Genomic DNA, 19,183 nt, shown 5'->3' on the forward strand with positions numbered 1-19,183 from the left:
CATATTGTGACTTCTTTCTCTTCTCCAAGTTGTGAAGGAGATTTGGAAGGACCCAAGTTCCTACCTGATACATCTGTAAAAGTCTGATCTAGCTGTGTGGAGAAATCAGCTGTCCAAATCAAGGCCCTAGTGAGCTCATTTCAGTATCTCTACAAGCCTGTAGTGTAAACTTCAGATATATGTGTTAAGTCACCTTGCCTAGAAGAAGAATTGGACTGTTAAAGGCATGATTCATCTGTCTTGTTTTCAATATGTGGTTTAAGACAAAGTAAATCCTAGATTTGTCTGTGGTTCCTCACTGAATGGAAAGGGGATCTAGAAAAATAATATAGATGTATATGGATTGCATACTGTATACATTATATTGCATCAAAGGGTACAGTAAGCATGGTGAAATTATACTGATGATATCATATTTCATTTAAATAATTTATATTTGTGTATCATATTCCAGAACAAATTGTTATTTCACCTTTTTTCCTGTGTCTTTAGAACTGGTGTAAATCAGCAGAGCTGGGAATACCATAATGTTGCTACAGGTCCACCTTTCAAAGAGAAATAATTCATGTTAGTCCCAGGTTCAGAGCACCTGGGTCCTCATCTCATTTACACCTGTATTTAAGGCTTCTCAAAAAACTGTCCTCCTTTGTAGATTAGCACAGCCAACCTCAGTTCTGTCTCACTGATTGGGAATAGAGGGGGCAGTTAGTACAAAAGTAGACTTATGTAGAAGAATCCTGGTAGGTCTGAACAGAATTCAGCTTCTTTATTCTTGTGGAGAATGGGACCTCTGTATCCTTTATAAATGCTAGTGTGAAGTTAGAATATAACATTATTCCAGATCATTCCCTTGTATGAGATCCCATAAGACTCAAGGAAAGAACTTGACAGTACTGTGGAAGTAAAGAATGGGTTATGCATTCACAGTGAAGAGGAACAGTTTGGAGGGAAGATGAGCTACAAACCTGCAAAAGAAATGGAAAATCCCCTTGCACTCAGTAACCATCTTTTCTGTGGCTTTAGAGATAACTTGCCTTGCCTTGGAGAAGATACGCTGTCAGCTACTAAGCTGAGCCCTCCCAAGAGCTGTTGAACCACTGGTGGCTCATCAGTGTGGACTCCTGAAGAGAGAGGAAGAAAGAAGATACATTTTACTCCTCTTCAGCATCCTAACTGTCTTTTAACAAAGCCAGGAGAAGACATTAGCTACTCTCTTACAGAGAGGGAGAAGAGCTGCAGGTGTGGAGGCTATTTTATTTGTAATGTAGAACACAGCCACTAAATATGGGAGTACTTAAACAATTCTTCTTAAGCAAGACCAAGTTTAACAGAAGACAATACTTTGACCATACCATACTGTGCATTAAATTGAATTCCTTTCCTCAAGCTGTAGAGCTACAGAATTGCAAGTGTAGGATTCCGTAGAGCTAGGATTGCAACTGGCAGGGTTCTCTTCAGCAGAAAACAATCTGTGGCTGGCACTGAGTTCCCTCTTCTGAAGTGATGCCTTGATTTACATGTTGACTGTGTCCCAAATTTTAGAAGACAGCATTATCTGGCACTTAATTCCCTTAATGTAACCTCTTGTTAAGTGGTACTTTTTTTAGTGAAATATTCACGAAAAGCTAATAAAGCAAAGGTATCTACTTAAGCTTTGCTGTTTTGTTTTTGATGAAGAGTCTCTATGGTGAATGTCAGAATTTATAAAGAACATTGCAAGAGTTGCAAATGGAGCCAGGGAGAGTAAATGACACATTGTCTAGTTAAAACTGCATCATGTAGCCCATAGAAATAGACCAAATTATCTTAATCATATTCTAGGCTGCAAAAGTAATGCTATGGATAAAATCACTGCTTATATTAAGGAAGATTGACAGAATAGAACAACCCAAAATTCCATGACGTTTCTATCAAGTATTTGCAGAAATGATTTAAACATACTTTGACCCATGGAGGTAATATTCCATATTATTTCTAACCAAAAACTCAGAAGACACTTGTATGTGGAGGAATGGTTACAAACATTTCCTAGGAAAGTAATGTCCAGTGTTCTTAAATTAATTACACAGATTTCTCACTTGTTTTATCTTTTCCATGAGGACTTTCAAAAACCTGAAAGAATGAGTGTTTTTACGATCATTTTCCAAGCAGGAAGGAATTCAGTTTCCAACACAGAAATTTAAAACCTTGGGTAGTGTGCTTAACAATGTGTGGCATGGCCTGAAGAGAATTTATGTAGAATTTAGACTGAAAATGAGCTCTCTGTATCCAAATCTTCTTATGTGTACTATAAATAAGAAACAAATAAAAAAAGAGAGTTCTGAAAAGGCATAATATAACTATGACAAATGTAAGGCTTAATTACTTTGCAAATTAATCTTTAAAGAATACATTGTTATTGCTTCAGTATGGGCAGTTTTCACCACTGTGAAGTAGATACTCAATTCATGTACCAACAGCTACAACAGATTCAGAGTTTCGCAGAAGAAATGTGTAAATAGAATAGCAAAGGAGTAAGAATGCAATTAACATGACAAACAGCTAGTTTTATTTCAGGATTATGGACAGAAAAAAATCCAGATAAAATAAATATAAACTAGTTTGAACAAAGTTAGTCCATCGTGTCAGCAATGTAACCAGCAGAAAACATCCGATTTCCCAAATGGGAAAGAAAGAATGAAATATAGCAGTTTATACATGAAGTGCTGCTATGCCTATAATTAGATGGAATCTCAATAAAAACACTTAAATTCTATTAGACACTTTACAGATTATGATGTGAAATGATTTGCTTACATAAGCTGATGGAAACAGCACAGTGTGGACGGGAATGAAATACCTAATTTGGATTTGTCCACAAAACAGAGGCAGAAAGAAAGAAAACAGTGTTACCAGAGAAACTGGAACTGAGTCTTCCATGAGAGAAGTAAAGCTAGCAATATATCATGCAGAGTACATGCTAATTTTCTAAATGGTAGATGTTTATAGAAATGCCATTCCCGCAATAGAAACTTCCAAGTATAGAGCCTGAAGTGTTACTACTGCTCAAGTGTACCCACTCTTCTCTGCTTAACACTAGTCCAAATAATTCCAAAAACTGCATGGTCATGCACTTTCTTAATTAAATTACTTGGTATATGTTCTTAACACATGTAAAGCAGAAAGGGCAAGTGGGTAACTAGAATAAAAAGGTACTGACTCCAGTGTTGGAATTGCTGTTGCTCCCAGTGATGTGTTCCCCCTTAATCAGAGGTTGATTTTCCCGGAAAGTTTGGTCCTTATTCTGTAGCACTGTTTCTTTATTTTTACATTGATGTGACTTTCTTCATCTAAGCTGTCGTACCAAATGTGCAGTAGTGAGCAGCCAATGTGTTTTTCTTCTTGACGCTGGTGAACAAAGGCTGGACTTGTCTTAATCAAAGGCAAATGTGCATAAGTTTAATGGAATAGAAGTGAATTCTTCAGAGAATCAGTTTTTTTTACAAATGGTTGTAAGAATGATTTAGAAGTGTCAGGTGTTCGGTGACTGCATGTAGATGCACAACTTGTCATCAGTGATGATAATATATAATTCCTGGGGATCTTCCTGATATCCACAGTTTTCCTTATTCCTGTTGTATCTGTGCTATTGATACATTCACACTGGACATCCAGCACAGCATCTTCTGCCTCTGAAAACAAATTCTGGAAATAACCATGCAGGCTGAGACCCTCAGCATTGTTCAGACTGCCCTTGGGAGGGAAGGAAGTTTATTCTTGACACCATAAGTCAAATAAGGCTGTGCATGTTGTATATTTAAGGCTGCTTCCAAATCTGTATCTCTGCACCATAGCAAAAATACTCTTGAGTCACATTCAGTTCCTTTCCTCTCAAAAAATAAATGTGGAAGTCTATCATAGCTCTTTGGTTTAGAGTGGAAAGAATGCTGAATGGCTTTTCTCACATGAAAAAAAAAAAACAACCAACCAACCCAGGATGGAATACAGAGGTTAAAGTGGTTAGTGAACACAAATTCTTTCAGAAATAGTAAATATCTGGAAATTTCTTTCCACTGAATCCATCCTGTTGAGTGTACACTGCACAACAAAAATGTACTGTGTTTTCTTACTTAAGCAACTTACAAATGATGTTGTTGAGAAGACAAGCAGTAAAAATAGTTCCTGTAAAGCCTGTGGAATAGTACAAATCTTTTGCTAATCACAGAACTCACAGTTTTGTGAGTCTATTCTACACTAAAATGGTTTTAAATGTTTATATTAGCTTTTGATGAGTATCTTGTAATTTCCCCTCTTCTCTCTTTGATTGACAGACAAGGAAATTAGAATCATATTTTATTTAGCATAAAACTAGTGTGTAACAGCAAGTTTTGTCCCTGTTAGACACTGCGATAACTGACAATGCTAAAAGTATTCTGAGGCTGGGGATTTATTCTCTAACATACATGGTGGCAATGTGCATTTCAAGTATTTTTTGCATGCCAGATGTACCACCGTTCAAATAGACTGGTGCGGATTATTTGCATGGATGCAATATAAATTAGACTGAGCAACTTATGTAGCTTGTTGATTTTGTTTTCCTTTTGTTTTCTAAATTTAATATCTACTTTGACTTTTTTATTCAACTCAGATCAGTTTACCAGAAAAAGTTCACAGATGGTCCACAGAAGAAACACCACCACTGCTGAGGGCAGAGTGCACTGTGTCTCAAGGGGCTAAATAAATAGTGTCAAAAGAGAAGGGAGAACATATTTTGCAGAGACAGTGCCACAGACACGTTGTATCATGAGACTACAGCCAGAGCAACAGTGGTCTGAGATCTGGTTCATTATCTTTATGGAACAATATTTCTTAAATCCAGGTACTGACAGGGTATTACCAGTTGCTTTTCTTACTGGTGAGATCTTAAAACTTGTGAAGAGGAAATAGAAAATGCAAAAATCGTTTTTTATGATAAGCTTCAACTGAAAAAAATAACAAACAAAAAAAAGCTGTGGAGAAATTTCACAAATATTTTAAGAAGGACTGGAACATTTTCGTGTTGTGTCTTGCTCAAGCTTTTGTGAAGATAATTTTAGGCTCATTTGACTTCTGGCATTCGTTAAACATCTCTACACTGGAGCAGTAACCTATAAAGTCTTCTTGACTTCTATATTTGACACTCCTGGCAAGAGTGACAAAATGTACTTGCCAAGTAATTATCTCCCATGGCAAGTCACTGAAGAGATGGAAAAACACTGAGAGAAATTATCATACCTTTTAGGACAATCATCATGTTCACAGAACTTTTTAAAAAATTGTGCAAAGTGTGATTTTTTAAAAACATATCTGTAAAATAGGTTTTTGAAAATGACTGTTTGCAGCAATGTATGTTACATAATCTGTTGTGTGTATGTGAAGATGATTGGCATATAGAATACCATTGCCAAAATCTGCCCTTTTTGAGATCAGTCCAGGAAAATAAATCACAGGATCTGCTTTCTTTTTTGAATTTCAATAGTATTTGTTGCTTCTGCAATGAAATTTTTTTTTCTTTACATTGTGATGCACGTGCAACAGTATTTCTTTATTCAGGGAAACGTAACTTTTAAAATTCAGTTTGGTGAGGTTAATAAAGGGATTATAGCACATATTTGTCTGCAATAAAGAGATTTAAGCTGAGTAATAAAAGACTTCTTTATCAGTTTGGTGTTCTTAAATTAAGAATTGGGGGGAAAAGTTAATAATTTACAGTAGGGAGCAAGGACAGCCTAGACTTTGGCCTGTGCCTCAGGGTCAGTGGAGTGCATGACCTGTATATGTTCTGCTGTGACCTCCTGGCCCAGCAGTGTCTGGCAGGGCTGCTCCAGGCTCCTCCAGCACCCCAAAGGCCAGAGGCTGCAGGGACATCGAGTGACCATGGGCCAAGGACCTGTGCCAGGGCTGTGACACTGGGCAAGAGCATCCACGTGGCCACAGCCCAGGGTCTGAGGTACAGCTGGTGTACCCAGAGGTTCAAAGGGAGGAATCCCCGGTGGCAACAGAGAAGGCAGCAGCTTTATGCTCCTCCTTGCTCAACACTCTCTGCCACCCCAAACTCTGCTCCGGCGAGCCTCTGTCTGCCCTGAGTCTGGACCTGTGTCTTTGGCCCTTTGCAATCCCCAGCTCTTCTGGAAAGCCAAGTTCCATGCACCTTTGGTGTTCTGCCATCTCATCCCATGCCTACATACTTACCTTCCTACATCCCTATATATCAATGTCCTAACATACTTTTCATGCTTTCTCTGTGTTGTCCCTAATGGTCTGATTAATTCCTCTTTGGTAATTATGCAGGTTAAGGAATTCCCTGACCTTTACACCACTGGTCTTTCTGGAAGAAAAGTTCTTCCTATTCACAGGAGATTGCCAGCAGCTCATAAGGTTGGGCTTTTCAGTCTAGGATCAGTGAGAATGCTGTTACAACACTGCTGTAGTCAGCAGTGGATTTTGCCTTCACAGCAAAACAGGGCTTTCAGGATAGTTTCTGTGTGTTTTGTATATACTAAAATATGCATATACTCAGTATATACAGAGAGAGGCTTATCCAGCCCAGTGTGGAATTTTACCGGAGAGAGCAGTAAATAGTTTTTATGGGCAGGGAAGAGGCCTGTTAGTGTGGTGCAGAATGCCTGCAGACACTGGGGCTTCCAAACACTTTTCTAACTTCACATCAGACCTTATTCTCCCCTATTTCTGCTCCTCATGCCTGCTCTTTAGCTCTTTAATTGAGCAGGTGGAGGTTAAAAGCTGTAGTGCAATCCCTCCTGCAAAATTCTGGACAACATGGACACTTTGCTGTAAAAACACATTTTCCCATTCTTAAATGAAGCCATATTCAGCATAAATTATGTGTATTAATTTATATCTGGCATTCTATCTGACTTTTTGTGTTTGCTTAGCATTGGTACTGCAAATTAGGTAAGAAAAATAATGGTACTATAGAGTGGATTTCTTTGTTGAAACTGAATAAGATTTTCATAACACTGAGAATGGAAGAATGTTTTTACAAGAACAAGTTATATCTAATTGTAAGTTAAACCCTTGAAAGATGGGTGAAATATGGCATGACAGATATTTTTTTAAATGAATCCTTTATTGCTTTGTATAGAGGTGGAAAGGAAGAAGGGACACAAAGAAAAGGAAAGGAAGATTTATTCAAGATTGCACCAGGGTGTTTTATAAACTAGTAATACTTTTATATTTGAAAAGGGGACATCGAGATTAGATTTAATGAGAAACTTTCCAACTGAAAGATTTGACAGTGGACCAGTCTGTCAAAATGGTCATTGAAGTATGATCACAAGAAATGTTCAGGAAGAGACAAGAGGAAATATTCAAGTCAGTAGTGAGAGCAGAGATTAACTAGACCTGCTCCAAATCATAGCCCTGGTGATACTTTTGGGCTTTGAGTTTGTAAACATTAATGTAGTGCATTGTTTCATGCCATCTTCTCAGTCTGTATCCTTACAAGTTTTATCTCCCTTCATGCCTCTCCAAAAAACATAGGCATAATTTTTCCTACCACTCTTACTGGGATGGAGATAAATGATGTAAATGATGGTCCTAATATTTCTTGTATTGCAAGATTTAATTAGGAAACTCAAGAAGAGTGTATGGGAATTTTAAATTATTTCATTCTTCATCTCTGGGAAATACCTAGTGGATTATATGGCACTGCAATTTTCAGATGCACAATGACACACATTGCAAATACTGGGGATCCTGTTTCCAGGTATGCCACTTTTTATTGGCTGGTAGAAGATGTAAGTGCACAGCTTCTAGGGGTCTAATTTACTATTATCTCTTTCAGGCATTCTGCATACTGCAACGGTAGCCCAGCTTGTTGAATTTGGTTACGTTTTGCTAAATTTAAAATGAGTTTGTGTCTTTTGATGACAACAGTTAAAACAAAACTAGAGAAGGGGAACTAAAAAATGTAGTTGACCATATTTGTCTGCATCAATAGGGTCCTAAAGGTTACATTTCAAAATATCCTTTGCTTTTCTTGTGGTCCAAGATAGCCCAAAAGCCTTTCAGAGCTGCTTCAGCCTTGCTTTGATCTCTAGCTAGCTACTTAATCCTCAAGAAGCTGTTCTCTTGAGAGAGAATTGATAGACTTAAGGGGTTGCTGTGGTTATGTTCAGTTTCTCCTGACCATATCTCTCAGTTTCGTTGGGAAAGAGCAGCACAGCACCTGTGTGAGGATTGCCTTGCAGTATCCTCCAAAGGGAAGTGGAACCAGCTTTCGAATTGCCATGGTGGCTTTAGCAATTCAACCCAGTCCTCAGACTGCTGTGGAAAAGTCAATAGAGAGACTGTTGTCAAGAGAAAAGGGGATTAAAAAGTGCTGCAGCAGAACAACAGCAATTTCAAATGCCATTGGAAGGACAGGATAGGCTACTGGGTTTACATTTACCAAGGAAAGAAATTAAAATCAAGATAAAAGGCATAAGAGAATGAGGATGATAAATGGAGGTGTGTTTTACAAAGTATTCTCTTATTGGAACGGTTAATTGGATATTAAGACAGTGTATCCAGTAAATTCTATTTAAATTCTTTGCTTATGCTGTCAAAATTATTTATAAATTGTCATGGTAGATAATTTAAAGCTCCTAGGCTATGTACTGTTGAGACGTGTATTATGGGAATTCAAGGCTAGATTAGATACATTTTGGAGAGCAGTATCTAGAAGCCACATTTGTTACAGGGATTGGAATTGCTCTGACTTTTCCCAAAAGACATTTCAAGGTAATTAGTTTTTTGACATTATTTCCTGTAACTTCAGCAGAGATAGTCTATGATCATGTAAGAAAAATCTGCTTTTTGTTTCATACTGTCAAGGCCTACTGCATACTGCATTAAGAATGTATGTACAGCTCACTGAATGCTTCCTCAAGTTATTTCAATTGATTTGCCTTCAGGAAATAAAAAAGGGAGGAGAAACAAAAGCTATTTTTTTTCCTGAAAAAATGTTGTACTAATTGTATACATAATTTAAACATTTAATTGACAAAAATAATACTTATGCTTAAACTGTCAGAAACTGTCTAGAATTTGCAGACAATGACACTAGAGCTCATTGCAATTCTTTATAAATTCTGAGTACATGTGCAATTTTTATACTTAGATCTCAAGCAAGTTTTAAAAGCTGTTAAAATGTCAAAATTCAGGGTATACATAAAACATTCTTTTACTAGGTTTGCTTTATGATACAATCTTTAATGGATAACTGTTTAAAGATACAATCTTTAATGGATAATGCACACCCTGTTTAAGCCAAAACCCAACCCAGTTCAGAGCTCTGTTTTGGTACAAAACATTTCACATTGTTCAGATTCTATCTTCTACGTGTGTCTACATGTATTCTCTCTTTGTGTTTTGGCAGCAATGAAGAGGGATGGAAAATAGATGGAATACAGTTATAGAGATACAACTGGATGGAATGAGGGGTGTAATGTGTTCCCTAAGAACCTGAAGCAGCAACATTTTGGTTTTCTAACCATTCAAGTAATCTAAGGCTTTATTTTAAGGGGATGTGCTACAGAGAATTGGAGGGTGGAAGGTTGCTTGAATCTTTGTGCTTAAAGTCAGAATTGTTTCATTTAAAATGGTCCTCTCTGTATGACTAAACACATGACTAAGAGCAGCATTTATTTCTTAACAATAGATTACTGTGGATCTCTTTCTCATCTTTGGTCTCTAGCAGAGCTTAGCTAATACTGAAGCAGCACTACACAACAAAACACTGAACACGTTAATGATATCTCCATTTACTGATCTTTCCAAACAGTTATGGTGAATATTTTTTTTTTATTTATAGAGGGCTTTTCCTCAGTAAAATTTTTTCCTTTCCTTTACAGATTTCAAGCATGTGTTTATTTTGCATCTGTCTTTCAATCCATGTCATGTGGTATCCATTACTTAGCATCTGTGTTCATGGCTGTTACTCCTAACTTTGTATGTGGGTTCCCTGGAAATGTGAGTAGTGTTCTTTTCCACAACTCCTCTGCATCAAGTATAGAGGACATCTGGACACTATGGACATCAACAGAAAATTACATTGTAGTCCAGCTGGAAAATGGAGAAATTTGGGAACTTGATCAATGTAGCAGGTCCAAACGAGAAGTCAGTGTGGATCTGGCATATGAATACAAAGGCAACAAGTCTGAATTTCCTTGTTCTGATGGATTTCTCTACGATGATACAAAGTGGAAGAGCACTGTTGTTACACAGTGGGATCTGGTCTGTGACCGAGAATGGCTTGCAAAATTAATCCAGCCCACGTTCATGCTTGGAGTCTTGATTGGAGCAGTGATTTTTGGTGACATTGCTGACAGGTAAAGTGCCATCTTCTGAAAACTGTAGCTTCAGAGTACAGTAACTCCATGTGTATATACCTGCTTTTGTGGTTTTCATTCATTATGCATTTATAACTATGTATGCAAAATTTAGAAGGTTTGCATATCACTTTATTCACAGATCTGTTTAATTTGATCTCTTTTTCCAATGGCAAGTACTAACTTTAAAATGTATTCTCAAGTCATTTACTTTTAAAACTTTTTCATACTTTGTCATCCACTGTTCTAGGCCTTGATTCCTGAAATTGCCCTGTGCAGCCAGTATTTGCTTTTAGATTTTTGTTTGTTTGTTTGTTTGTTTACTTACTTTAACAGAAATAGCAATAGCTCATTGTGATAGCAAAGGTAAAACCTGGGAGTAGATTTTCACCTTATTTTTCATGAGGAGAGGTTCCTCATAGAAACACAAATTTTTATTTTGTTATATGACAAACAGTTGAAGGGCTACTAGAATGTTAAATATCCTGTATTTTAAAGTCCCCTCTGTCATGAATATAGCTCAGTGGAGCTGATGCAGTGGGGCTTCAAGGTTTTAATCAAGCCCCATCTTCTTAAAATAAACACCCATACACTATTTTTCCTTCCTGTCCAATTGTAGGTTTTCCCTGAAAAATTAGCTTAAACTTCAGTCTCTTGAAAGTTAGTGCAGAGAAGAGGAAAAATGGGTGTGGGTAAGCTGTGCTGTAGCTTCACTTATTTACCAGCATGGACAAAATTCTGTTGTAGCATGAGGAGGATCTGTCCTAGAGGGATTCGACCTGAGCAGTCTCTTGCTCAGTGTTCCAAGGCCCATTCCTGTCCAACACCTCGTCCCTGAGTGTTATCTCAAATCATGCACTGAGATCCAACATCAGAGCTGGACTCAGAAGCAATAGGGCGACCCAGGATGTACATCTGTATCCTCCTTCCTCTGCTGGTTTTCTCTCTCAACACAAACAGACTTATTTCTGCCTCAGAAGAACACCCAGCCATGCCTATCTGTCCACATGAGAAGCAAATATCCAAGCAGTGTTACATTTAGCTTTGTCTTGGGCACTTCATGTACCCGTGCTTTACTTTGAAGGCTGGTTTAGAGTTTTTTTTATCATTCTATAAAGGAGCATGTTGACTGATAGTTCTGTTGGGTGGAGGGTGACGTTTCATCCCACATCTAACAGTGTAAGCAGAACAAGGAGATCAGGCATGTTGTTTTCTGATTTTCCTTCATAAGCACAACACTACAGTGTGACAGTCACAACATGGGAATGCAAAAGTAATGACGAGCTTTTTTTTTTTAAATTTGGCTTTGAGAACACATGGAATCAATCTGCCTCCCAATGTCAGAATTTGCAAAACCAGAATATAATGCCAACATCTGTTTTGTGTCCCTTTAAATAATTCATAACTTTATTAATTAATACTTGGACATGATTTATAAGGTTAGGATTGTATTGTTCTCATTGCCATTAATTCAAGCCATGGACAGCCAGTTAAGATAATACACACATTCTGAGTTGCAGATTTACAACTGCAGACTTCACAGCTTAAAGTTATTATTTTCTGACACATCATGGCTCATGGGAAATAAGTTTTTGCGTTCCTCCCATTACCAATTAACAGATTTCCCAACAAAAGAGCTCCAATAGCTAAGACTTACTGGGATCTATTCTGTCAGGGATCAAAGACCAAATCATGACTGTAGGTCAAGGCTGGAGAAAAACAGGAGGAATTTTATTGGTGTACCAAACACTCATGGAAAAAACCACCCCAAAAATTCTCAAACTCTCTGTCTAAAATTAATATCCCCATTTCTGAAAAACTGTTTGCAGTGGAGAAGATAATAAGAGGCCACAGAATTATTATCAGGGGAAAAATGATTCCATGCAGTTTGTGTTACAGAGCATTTGTAGATAGAATGTAGTGAATTCTCAATAGTCTTGTACATCCACTGCTGAAGGTAGTATTTGACATGATTTTTTTGCTGTTAGTATAATATCTTCCTGGATTTCTGTGTTTGTATAGGCATGCATGTATGCTGTGATACAAAAAATTATGGGGAACTATGTGATTGTCATTTATTAGAGAATTCAGTTTTAAAGAACTGGACAAAGATATGTTACAGAAGCCTTTCATTATTATCAAAATGGGTTGTTACTTTAACAAAAGAGGGCATTTGTTAGCACAGCTAAGTTTTGTTAGAAATTATGAACAAGATGCTACTTAATATAAAGTATCTGAAAAACTGATTTATGTCCTCATGAATAAGAATAAATTTACCAATCACTTATGTAGAAGTTAAAATTGAAGGTGAACATGTGTAATGCTCACTTCACATTGCTTCCAGCCAAGAATTGTGGAATGGAAGTTCCATCCACCCTTTTTTTTTGGAAGCTGGAATTACTGACAAATTAATACAGGTAACTAAATCAGATTTTCTGGGGTGAGTTATTAAACTTCCAGCTAGGCTCTCTGGAATTGCAGGTGTGTTTATTTTAATAGAGTCTTTGTGGTTGCTCATGATTTTATTACTGCTGTGATTTGCAGACTGGGAAGACAGCGTGTTATTTGGTTCACAAGTGCTGGTCAGTTTGTATTTGGCATCGCAGTGGCCTTCACATTTAACTACTACAGTTTCGTGGTTGTGCGCTTTCTGCTCGCTATGGTAAGAAGGACATTCACCCTGGCCCTTTTTACATGTCATTTCTTCCCCCTTCTCAGGAAAACCTCCCTTTTGTTATTATTTCCTCCCCTTCTTCATTATTCTAAAGCCCCGTCTGTTGCACTTATTTCAGCAGAGCAGGGAGAGTCTGAATGTTCTTGGACCACAGCAGTTTTCCTCTTTGAATTAATAGAAAGCGTCTGTATGAAGCAGTGTTTGGTACTTCCTCCATCCCAACCTCTGCTGGACTGGTAATTAAATACCAAGTGTGAGCAGCAAACTCTGGATTCTGCATTGCAGCTGCTGTTGCATTTCTCCTTATTGTTAGAAATGGAATACATTTTTTTCTTTAACTAGCAAATCTGTAATAAGTATTATTTTTATCTCTGCCATTTTGAGTGATGGAGGAGAGATGCACATTTTCTCTTTGGTCTTTTGAGCTGTATCTGGAATACTAAATACATAGGTAGACATTTTTAACACCTAGATGTTTTATACTGTGCTTAAGGGTATTTCAGTATATGTGTTTATGCAGACCTATGCACACACACTTTTATGTGTGTGTGATATACATCCAATTCAATATTTATAGTAACCTATTCAATATTAGATATTCAATATAAAACATATTCAATATTTATAGTAACCTATTTTAAATAACTATTTTATGGCCAAAAGTACATTACTTGTAGCTTTTCACTGCATAAGGCATAAAAAAATTAGAATGCCATCACAAAAAAATCATCTAACTAATTTAATATGGGTTAGATATTTGAAAACAGCCTCATAATTTAATTTATTTCTGCTGACAGTGCTTTAGTCAAGACAGGACCTTGCACGCAGAGCTCTCTTTGCTTGAGTAGAGCTCAGAAGAATTTCCTAGCAGGAAAAACTGCATCATGTCAGCCTTGAACAGTGAAATCTACAGGAGTCTCTTTTCTGACTTCCTTGGCTGTTGATGCCAGGGGCTGTGGTAGTTTAGAGAAGCAAAGAGCTCTCACTTTATAGGCTTTATCTGGCCACTGGAACTGATTTGCAAGATGCAGGCCTAAACTGCAGCCCTGTGCCACTGAGGTCAGTCCAGCTTTCCTATCAGTGGGTTCAGAATTGGAGATTATTAACTGGAATATTGTTAACGAGAAAATTGATTAATTAAAACAATATACTGAAATATTTTGTAGTTTGTATCTTCTAGCTGTGTTTTGAAATGTTTTGAGATACCAGGAATATGATTTTGAGATACCTAAGAAATTTAAATATATATATTCAATTATATATATGTATACAATAACTATTATGCAGAACATGCCAGTAATTGCATTCACTTGATACCATATAAGAACCTATAATTGTGTATATATATGAGATTCTCTTCCAATATAGTAAAAAAATTTATTTAATGAGATATTTTACAAGGGTGTGAAAGGTAATTCTTCATAAATTTGCATTTCTCTGACATGCAGGTTATTAATAGTCTGCTTAAAACCCAAGGTCAAGATTTTCAGAAGTGAAAATTACTTCAGGGGACCTCACTTTCCCAAGTGTCCAGTCTGCGATGTCATTAAGGGACCTTATTTTTGGAGGGGAAGGGCTTAATGACATCAGCAAATTAAGTTTCTTTGCAGGTGTCTCTTGCTGGCTGTCCCCCACTACAGAGAAGCATCCAAATTCACTTCACATTTTTAAATAGTGTCCAGGCAGTCTGAAGGTTTGAGTGAACTTTTTCCCCAGCTGATTTATTTTCATGGTTGCCTTTTTTTCTGTCAGTGTGAGGCAGGCCAGCGCGGTGGCAATTAAGCATACACAGATGTGGAACACTGTTAGCTGTTTGTTTTTACTGCTGGTGCACAAGAAGAGTAGAAACAAACCTCACTCTGTTCTGTTTTTTTTTTCTTTTCTCTCTCCCACCCTCCCAGGTTTCAAGTGGCTATCTGGTTGTGGCTTTTGTTTATGTGACTGAATTTGTTGGCATTAAAGCACGAACCTGGGCTTCTATGCATGTCCATGCTTTTTTTGCTATGGGAATTATGATTGTGGCACTCGTGGGATTTTTGGTTCGGACCTGGTGGGTCTATCAGATATTTCTCTCCATAGCAACTTTTCCCTTTGTCTTGTGCTGCTGGATGCTCCCAGAAACACCTTTTTGGCTCCTGTCAGAGGACAGACATGAAGATGCGCAAAAAGTGATTGACACAATGGCAAGATGGAATAAAGTAAGCACTCCCTGCAAAGTTTCTGAACTGTGCTCAGTCCAACAAGATGATGTTGCCAATGGCAGAACAGATGACAATGACACATCCTCAACAAAGAAGCACAACATCTTAGACCTGTTTTGTAACTGGCAAATTGCAAGAAGGACCATTACAGTCTGGCTGATCTGGTTCACTGGGAGCTTGGGGTACTACGTCTTCTCCCTCAGTTCTGTCAGTCTAGGAGGCAATGAATATTTAAATCTCTTTCTCATAGGTAAATGTTTTTGTACCTTATTCTGTTAATGACAGAACTGGAACATAACATTGAAAAATGTCTATAGATTTGACAACCAATTTTTTACTTTGTTCATTCAATTAGGAACTTTTTCAAAAAGTTTCTTGCTAACTCTTCATAAAGTTGACTAACACAGGATGACTAGCATTCACTCCAAATCTCACTGTTTCCTAGGAAAAAAAAAGAATTTAAAATTTGTTGGTGTGTGGAATTCTTCTCCCTCTGTCTTTCTGATTGTAAACCATATTCTGTTTGTCTTTTCTTTGCCCTGCAAGCCTATAGCAGATCCACAAAAACACCAGGGGAAGCAGACAAGCAATGCAAAATTCACACAGCTCTGTTAAAGGCACAAACTAGGAAAATGGGAGAAAGAAATATTCTTTTTATCACTTACACTCATGATATATTGAGTTTGTGTAGAAAACACATTTATGATTGTCAGAAGGAAGAGTCATTTTAGTTTTCTCAAAAGTGTATTTTTAATTAAGTTGTAATACTCTTTTAATTTTATCATTCTGGCTGTAATCTTTCTCTGGCATGTAAGTTGTTTATAAAGGCAGCTCAGTGCATTCAAGGCCTGATCCCAAGTTTGTTAACATCAGTGGAAATATTCCACTGACTTCAGACAACTCTAGATCAGACACGCAGCTCTGAGCCAGCGAAGAATTAAATCATGCACTTTGCTTTGTGCAGCTGAGTACTCTCAGTGAAGTGAATGTGACTGATCATGTACACAAGCTCACAGAGGGACTGGGGCTCTCATTATTGCAGTTTGTCTTGTCATGTATTACAGTGTATTGTTAGACTGATGTGTTCAAGAGTGGGTGCTGGGGTGCTGGTATTGCACAGATAACTAAACTGCTATAGAGGAGTACACTGCATCCATCTCTTCTAAAAATATTTTAGCAGACTAACAGACACTGAATAATTGCAACCTACTTTTTCCAACACAGCTCTAGACAATTGTTTCCTGATATTGTAGGTGTATTGACATGCTGTGTGTACTTAATAAAGGAATGCAGGCTGTTTGTTCGGGGCTGTATCTGATGTTCTTCCCTGATTTTACATTGGACATAGTAGCATTCTTCATGAGGAATTTGGCTTAAAACATGTCCAGACTGGCTTTGGCTCAATATAATTTGTCTAGGGGCAAATGATGTTTACACAGTGCGAACAGGTCTAGCCAAATGCCAGATCCTTCAGAGCAGCAGAAGATTTTCTCTAGAAAGAAACAATAGGAAGAGATGATCTGTATTAAGAGTGGGATACTGTAAACCCTCTTTTTTTAAGGAGAAGGGAGAAACCTGAAACTGCACTCTGTATTTGTGAGGCTTTCTCAGAAAACTGGACTTGGACAGACCTTTCTTGCCTTTTACTTTGGGATGATTTTGAGCTGAAGCTGGGGGAGGCACCCGTGGCTTCAGTTCCCTGTCCAGGTGGAAGCTGTCAAATCCTGAGAAGTGTGTTGATGTGACACTAGCAATATTCCCTGTGGGCACACTTGAATTGTTAATGTGAAAATACCTGAAGGAGAAGAGCAGCAAATGTAAAACTTTCAGACCTGAGTGTCAGTGTCATAGAAGCAGAACTGTGGCCTTGCTGTTTTCTGTAATTTTCCACCCCAAAGAGAACTGGAGCTGCTCTGTGCTGTGAAACCTGTTTCCCTTGTCCTTCTCCACTCCCACTTCCGTATTTTTGGCCGTTTTCTGCCTTCTGTCACACTTTCTGTAACCAAATGAACTAGCCCAACACATTGGTTATCTCTAGATTTTACTTATCTACTACCGCCTAGATCAAATTAATTCATCATAAAGAGGAAGTTACAGTTATAACATGAATATGTGTAATCATGACTTAAACTGAGATAATTTCATACTGACAGGTGCTGTGGAGTTGCCTTGCTATATCATTGCTTGCATTGCGATGGACAAACTGGGAAGGAGAAACACACTCATTCCGTTCCTTATTTTAAGTGCACTGATCTGTGTTTTAATTATGTTCATACCTCAGGTTAGTCACGTATGGTTGAAGTGTTCCTATAGCAGAAATTGGTTTTAAAGGCTCTTAACTCAGTAGATGCAGCTGCTCTTTCTAAATCATATCATAGTTAATTAAAGGCTGGTTTTAAATTGCAGCTGCCAGTCTAAGATACATTTCTGTATTTTCAGTGCAGGTTTCATTGTCACTGCTGAAGTCACATGTAAAATATTCCCAGGACTTCAGTGAACCAAGACTGGTAAAAAGTGATATGGAAACTAGTAACTTACTGAGCAATTTTTAAAAAGCAAGCAATAAGTATTGCTTATTGTTTAAAGAAGGTTCACAAATTTTGAAGAATGTAAATTATGTTTGGAAGGGTATTATTTTGTGGTGATTTATTTATTTGTGCTCTCTTTCAATAGGATTTTAATATATTAATTATCTTAGCAAATATGGCTGGAAAATTTTGCATAGGAGTGGCATTTGGCCTTATATATCTCTACACAGCAGAACTGTACCCAACAATTGTAAGGTAAGAACTTTTGCTAGTTATGTATTTTTCATTAATTTGATGTTATTTCATTCCCTTTGATGCATTTCTGCACCACATACAGCAGCTCTTGGCATCAGTGGTGGTGATCTGAAAGACCTGGGATGGGATCCTCAGCTGCTTCACTGTTGTCTGGAGTTTGGCTGTATCATAGTTTTTTATTTATTTTGCATTCTGTGTGCATTGATTGGTTCCATTGGGGAACTAGAAGAATACTCAATACTTTCTTTAACATTTTTTATGCCTTTCTTATAAGTTCTGGTTGTTCATCCATGATCTATGCTGGATGATAATTATATTTTTAATCTTAATTACAGAAGCAGCTGAATTTCACTACAGTATAAATTTACATTGGCATAGCAACAGCTTCCTGATATAATTGCTTAAAGACACAAATCCTACTGATGTTTTAAGTGTCTGTGCATTTCCAATTGTTTCCTTTAACTGCCAGAATTCTTACTCAAATTCTTTTATGTCTAGATCACTTGCTGTTGGAAGTGGAAGCATGATGTGCCGTGTAGGAAGTGTGGTTGCTCCTTTCTGTGTATATCTGAGAAGTGTCTGGATTTTCATGCCACTTGTAGGTATTTATTTCAATGGTAAATGTTTTTTGGAAAGGTGTATGTGTCACTTGTTTTCTCTTTAGTAACTTAACAAGTATGTTTTTCACATGACAGAGGAACCAAAAGCTGAATGTTTATTTGAAAAAGAAAATGGAGTAAACCATTCTTGTTTGAAATTTTAAGTCTCAAAGACTAGTAGCCTCATATTGTTAAAAATATGCAGCTAAAGAAAAAGGGGGACTTTGAATCACTGAAATATTCTGAAATGTATCCATGACAGAAGACAGAAAAATATTTATACTTTGTATCCTAGCATAAAATTGATAAAAATATTCTGCATCTACCATGTAACATTTAGGAAGTGTTGTAGTCCAGACTTTTCTGCAGGCCTAGCAGTTTTTCACCATATTCCTGATTTAGTTCCACTTTATTTCAAAGTCATAGCTCTTCCATTCCTGAACTCACCACTGGTGGCTGGATTTTCTTACATTGTGCCTTAGTATTTTACATGGCTTCTCTGGGACTTTGCATCTTTGGAATAGCGTCCCAGAAGATCAAAAATGTTTTGTGCTTACTACACTTGGTCTTCACA

General features: G+C 37.4%; 1 protein-coding gene and 1 long non-coding RNA gene across 5 annotated transcripts in view; one reads left to right on the forward strand and one right to left on the reverse strand.

The window, feature by feature from the left end:
• The window catches only part of SLC22A16 (solute carrier family 22 member 16), a 30,787-nt gene that overhangs the window by 6,884 nt on the left and 4,720 nt on the right, over positions 1-19,183 (forward strand). For both annotated transcript variants that reach the window (XM_085056166.1, XM_085056167.1), the window contains exons 2-7: positions 9,876-10,352; positions 12,897-13,014; positions 14,928-15,477; positions 17,381-17,508; positions 17,901-18,010; positions 18,509-18,608. In XM_085056166.1, coding sequence (XP_084912292.1) covers positions 9,876-10,352; positions 12,897-13,014; positions 14,928-15,477; positions 17,381-17,508; positions 17,901-18,010; positions 18,509-18,608 — 1,483 coding nt within the window. The remainder of the gene's footprint in view (positions 1-9,875; positions 10,353-12,896; positions 13,015-14,927; positions 15,478-17,380; positions 17,509-17,900; positions 18,011-18,508; positions 18,609-19,183) is intronic.
• LOC146439920 (uncharacterized) overlaps positions 1-19,183 on the reverse strand; it is a 32,877-nt gene that overhangs the window by 6,162 nt on the left and 7,532 nt on the right. The window contains exons 3-4 of one of the 3 annotated variants that reach the window (XR_014850968.1): positions 966-1,121; positions 473-545 (exon numbers count right to left, since the gene is read on the reverse strand). This is a non-coding gene — a long non-coding RNA (uncharacterized LOC146439920). Of the gene's footprint in view, positions 1-472; positions 1,122-15,472; positions 15,669-19,183 lie in introns of those variants that run through there. The other 2 variants (XR_014850967.1, XR_014850969.1) reach the window with 2 other exon arrangements.

This window comes from Lichenostomus cassidix, chromosome 3 (genome assembly GCF_008360975.1).
Source record: "Lichenostomus cassidix isolate B80296 chromosome 3, HeHo_3.0, whole genome shotgun sequence".
Classification (NCBI taxonomy): Eukaryota; Metazoa; Chordata; class Aves; order Passeriformes; family Meliphagidae; genus Lichenostomus; species Lichenostomus cassidix.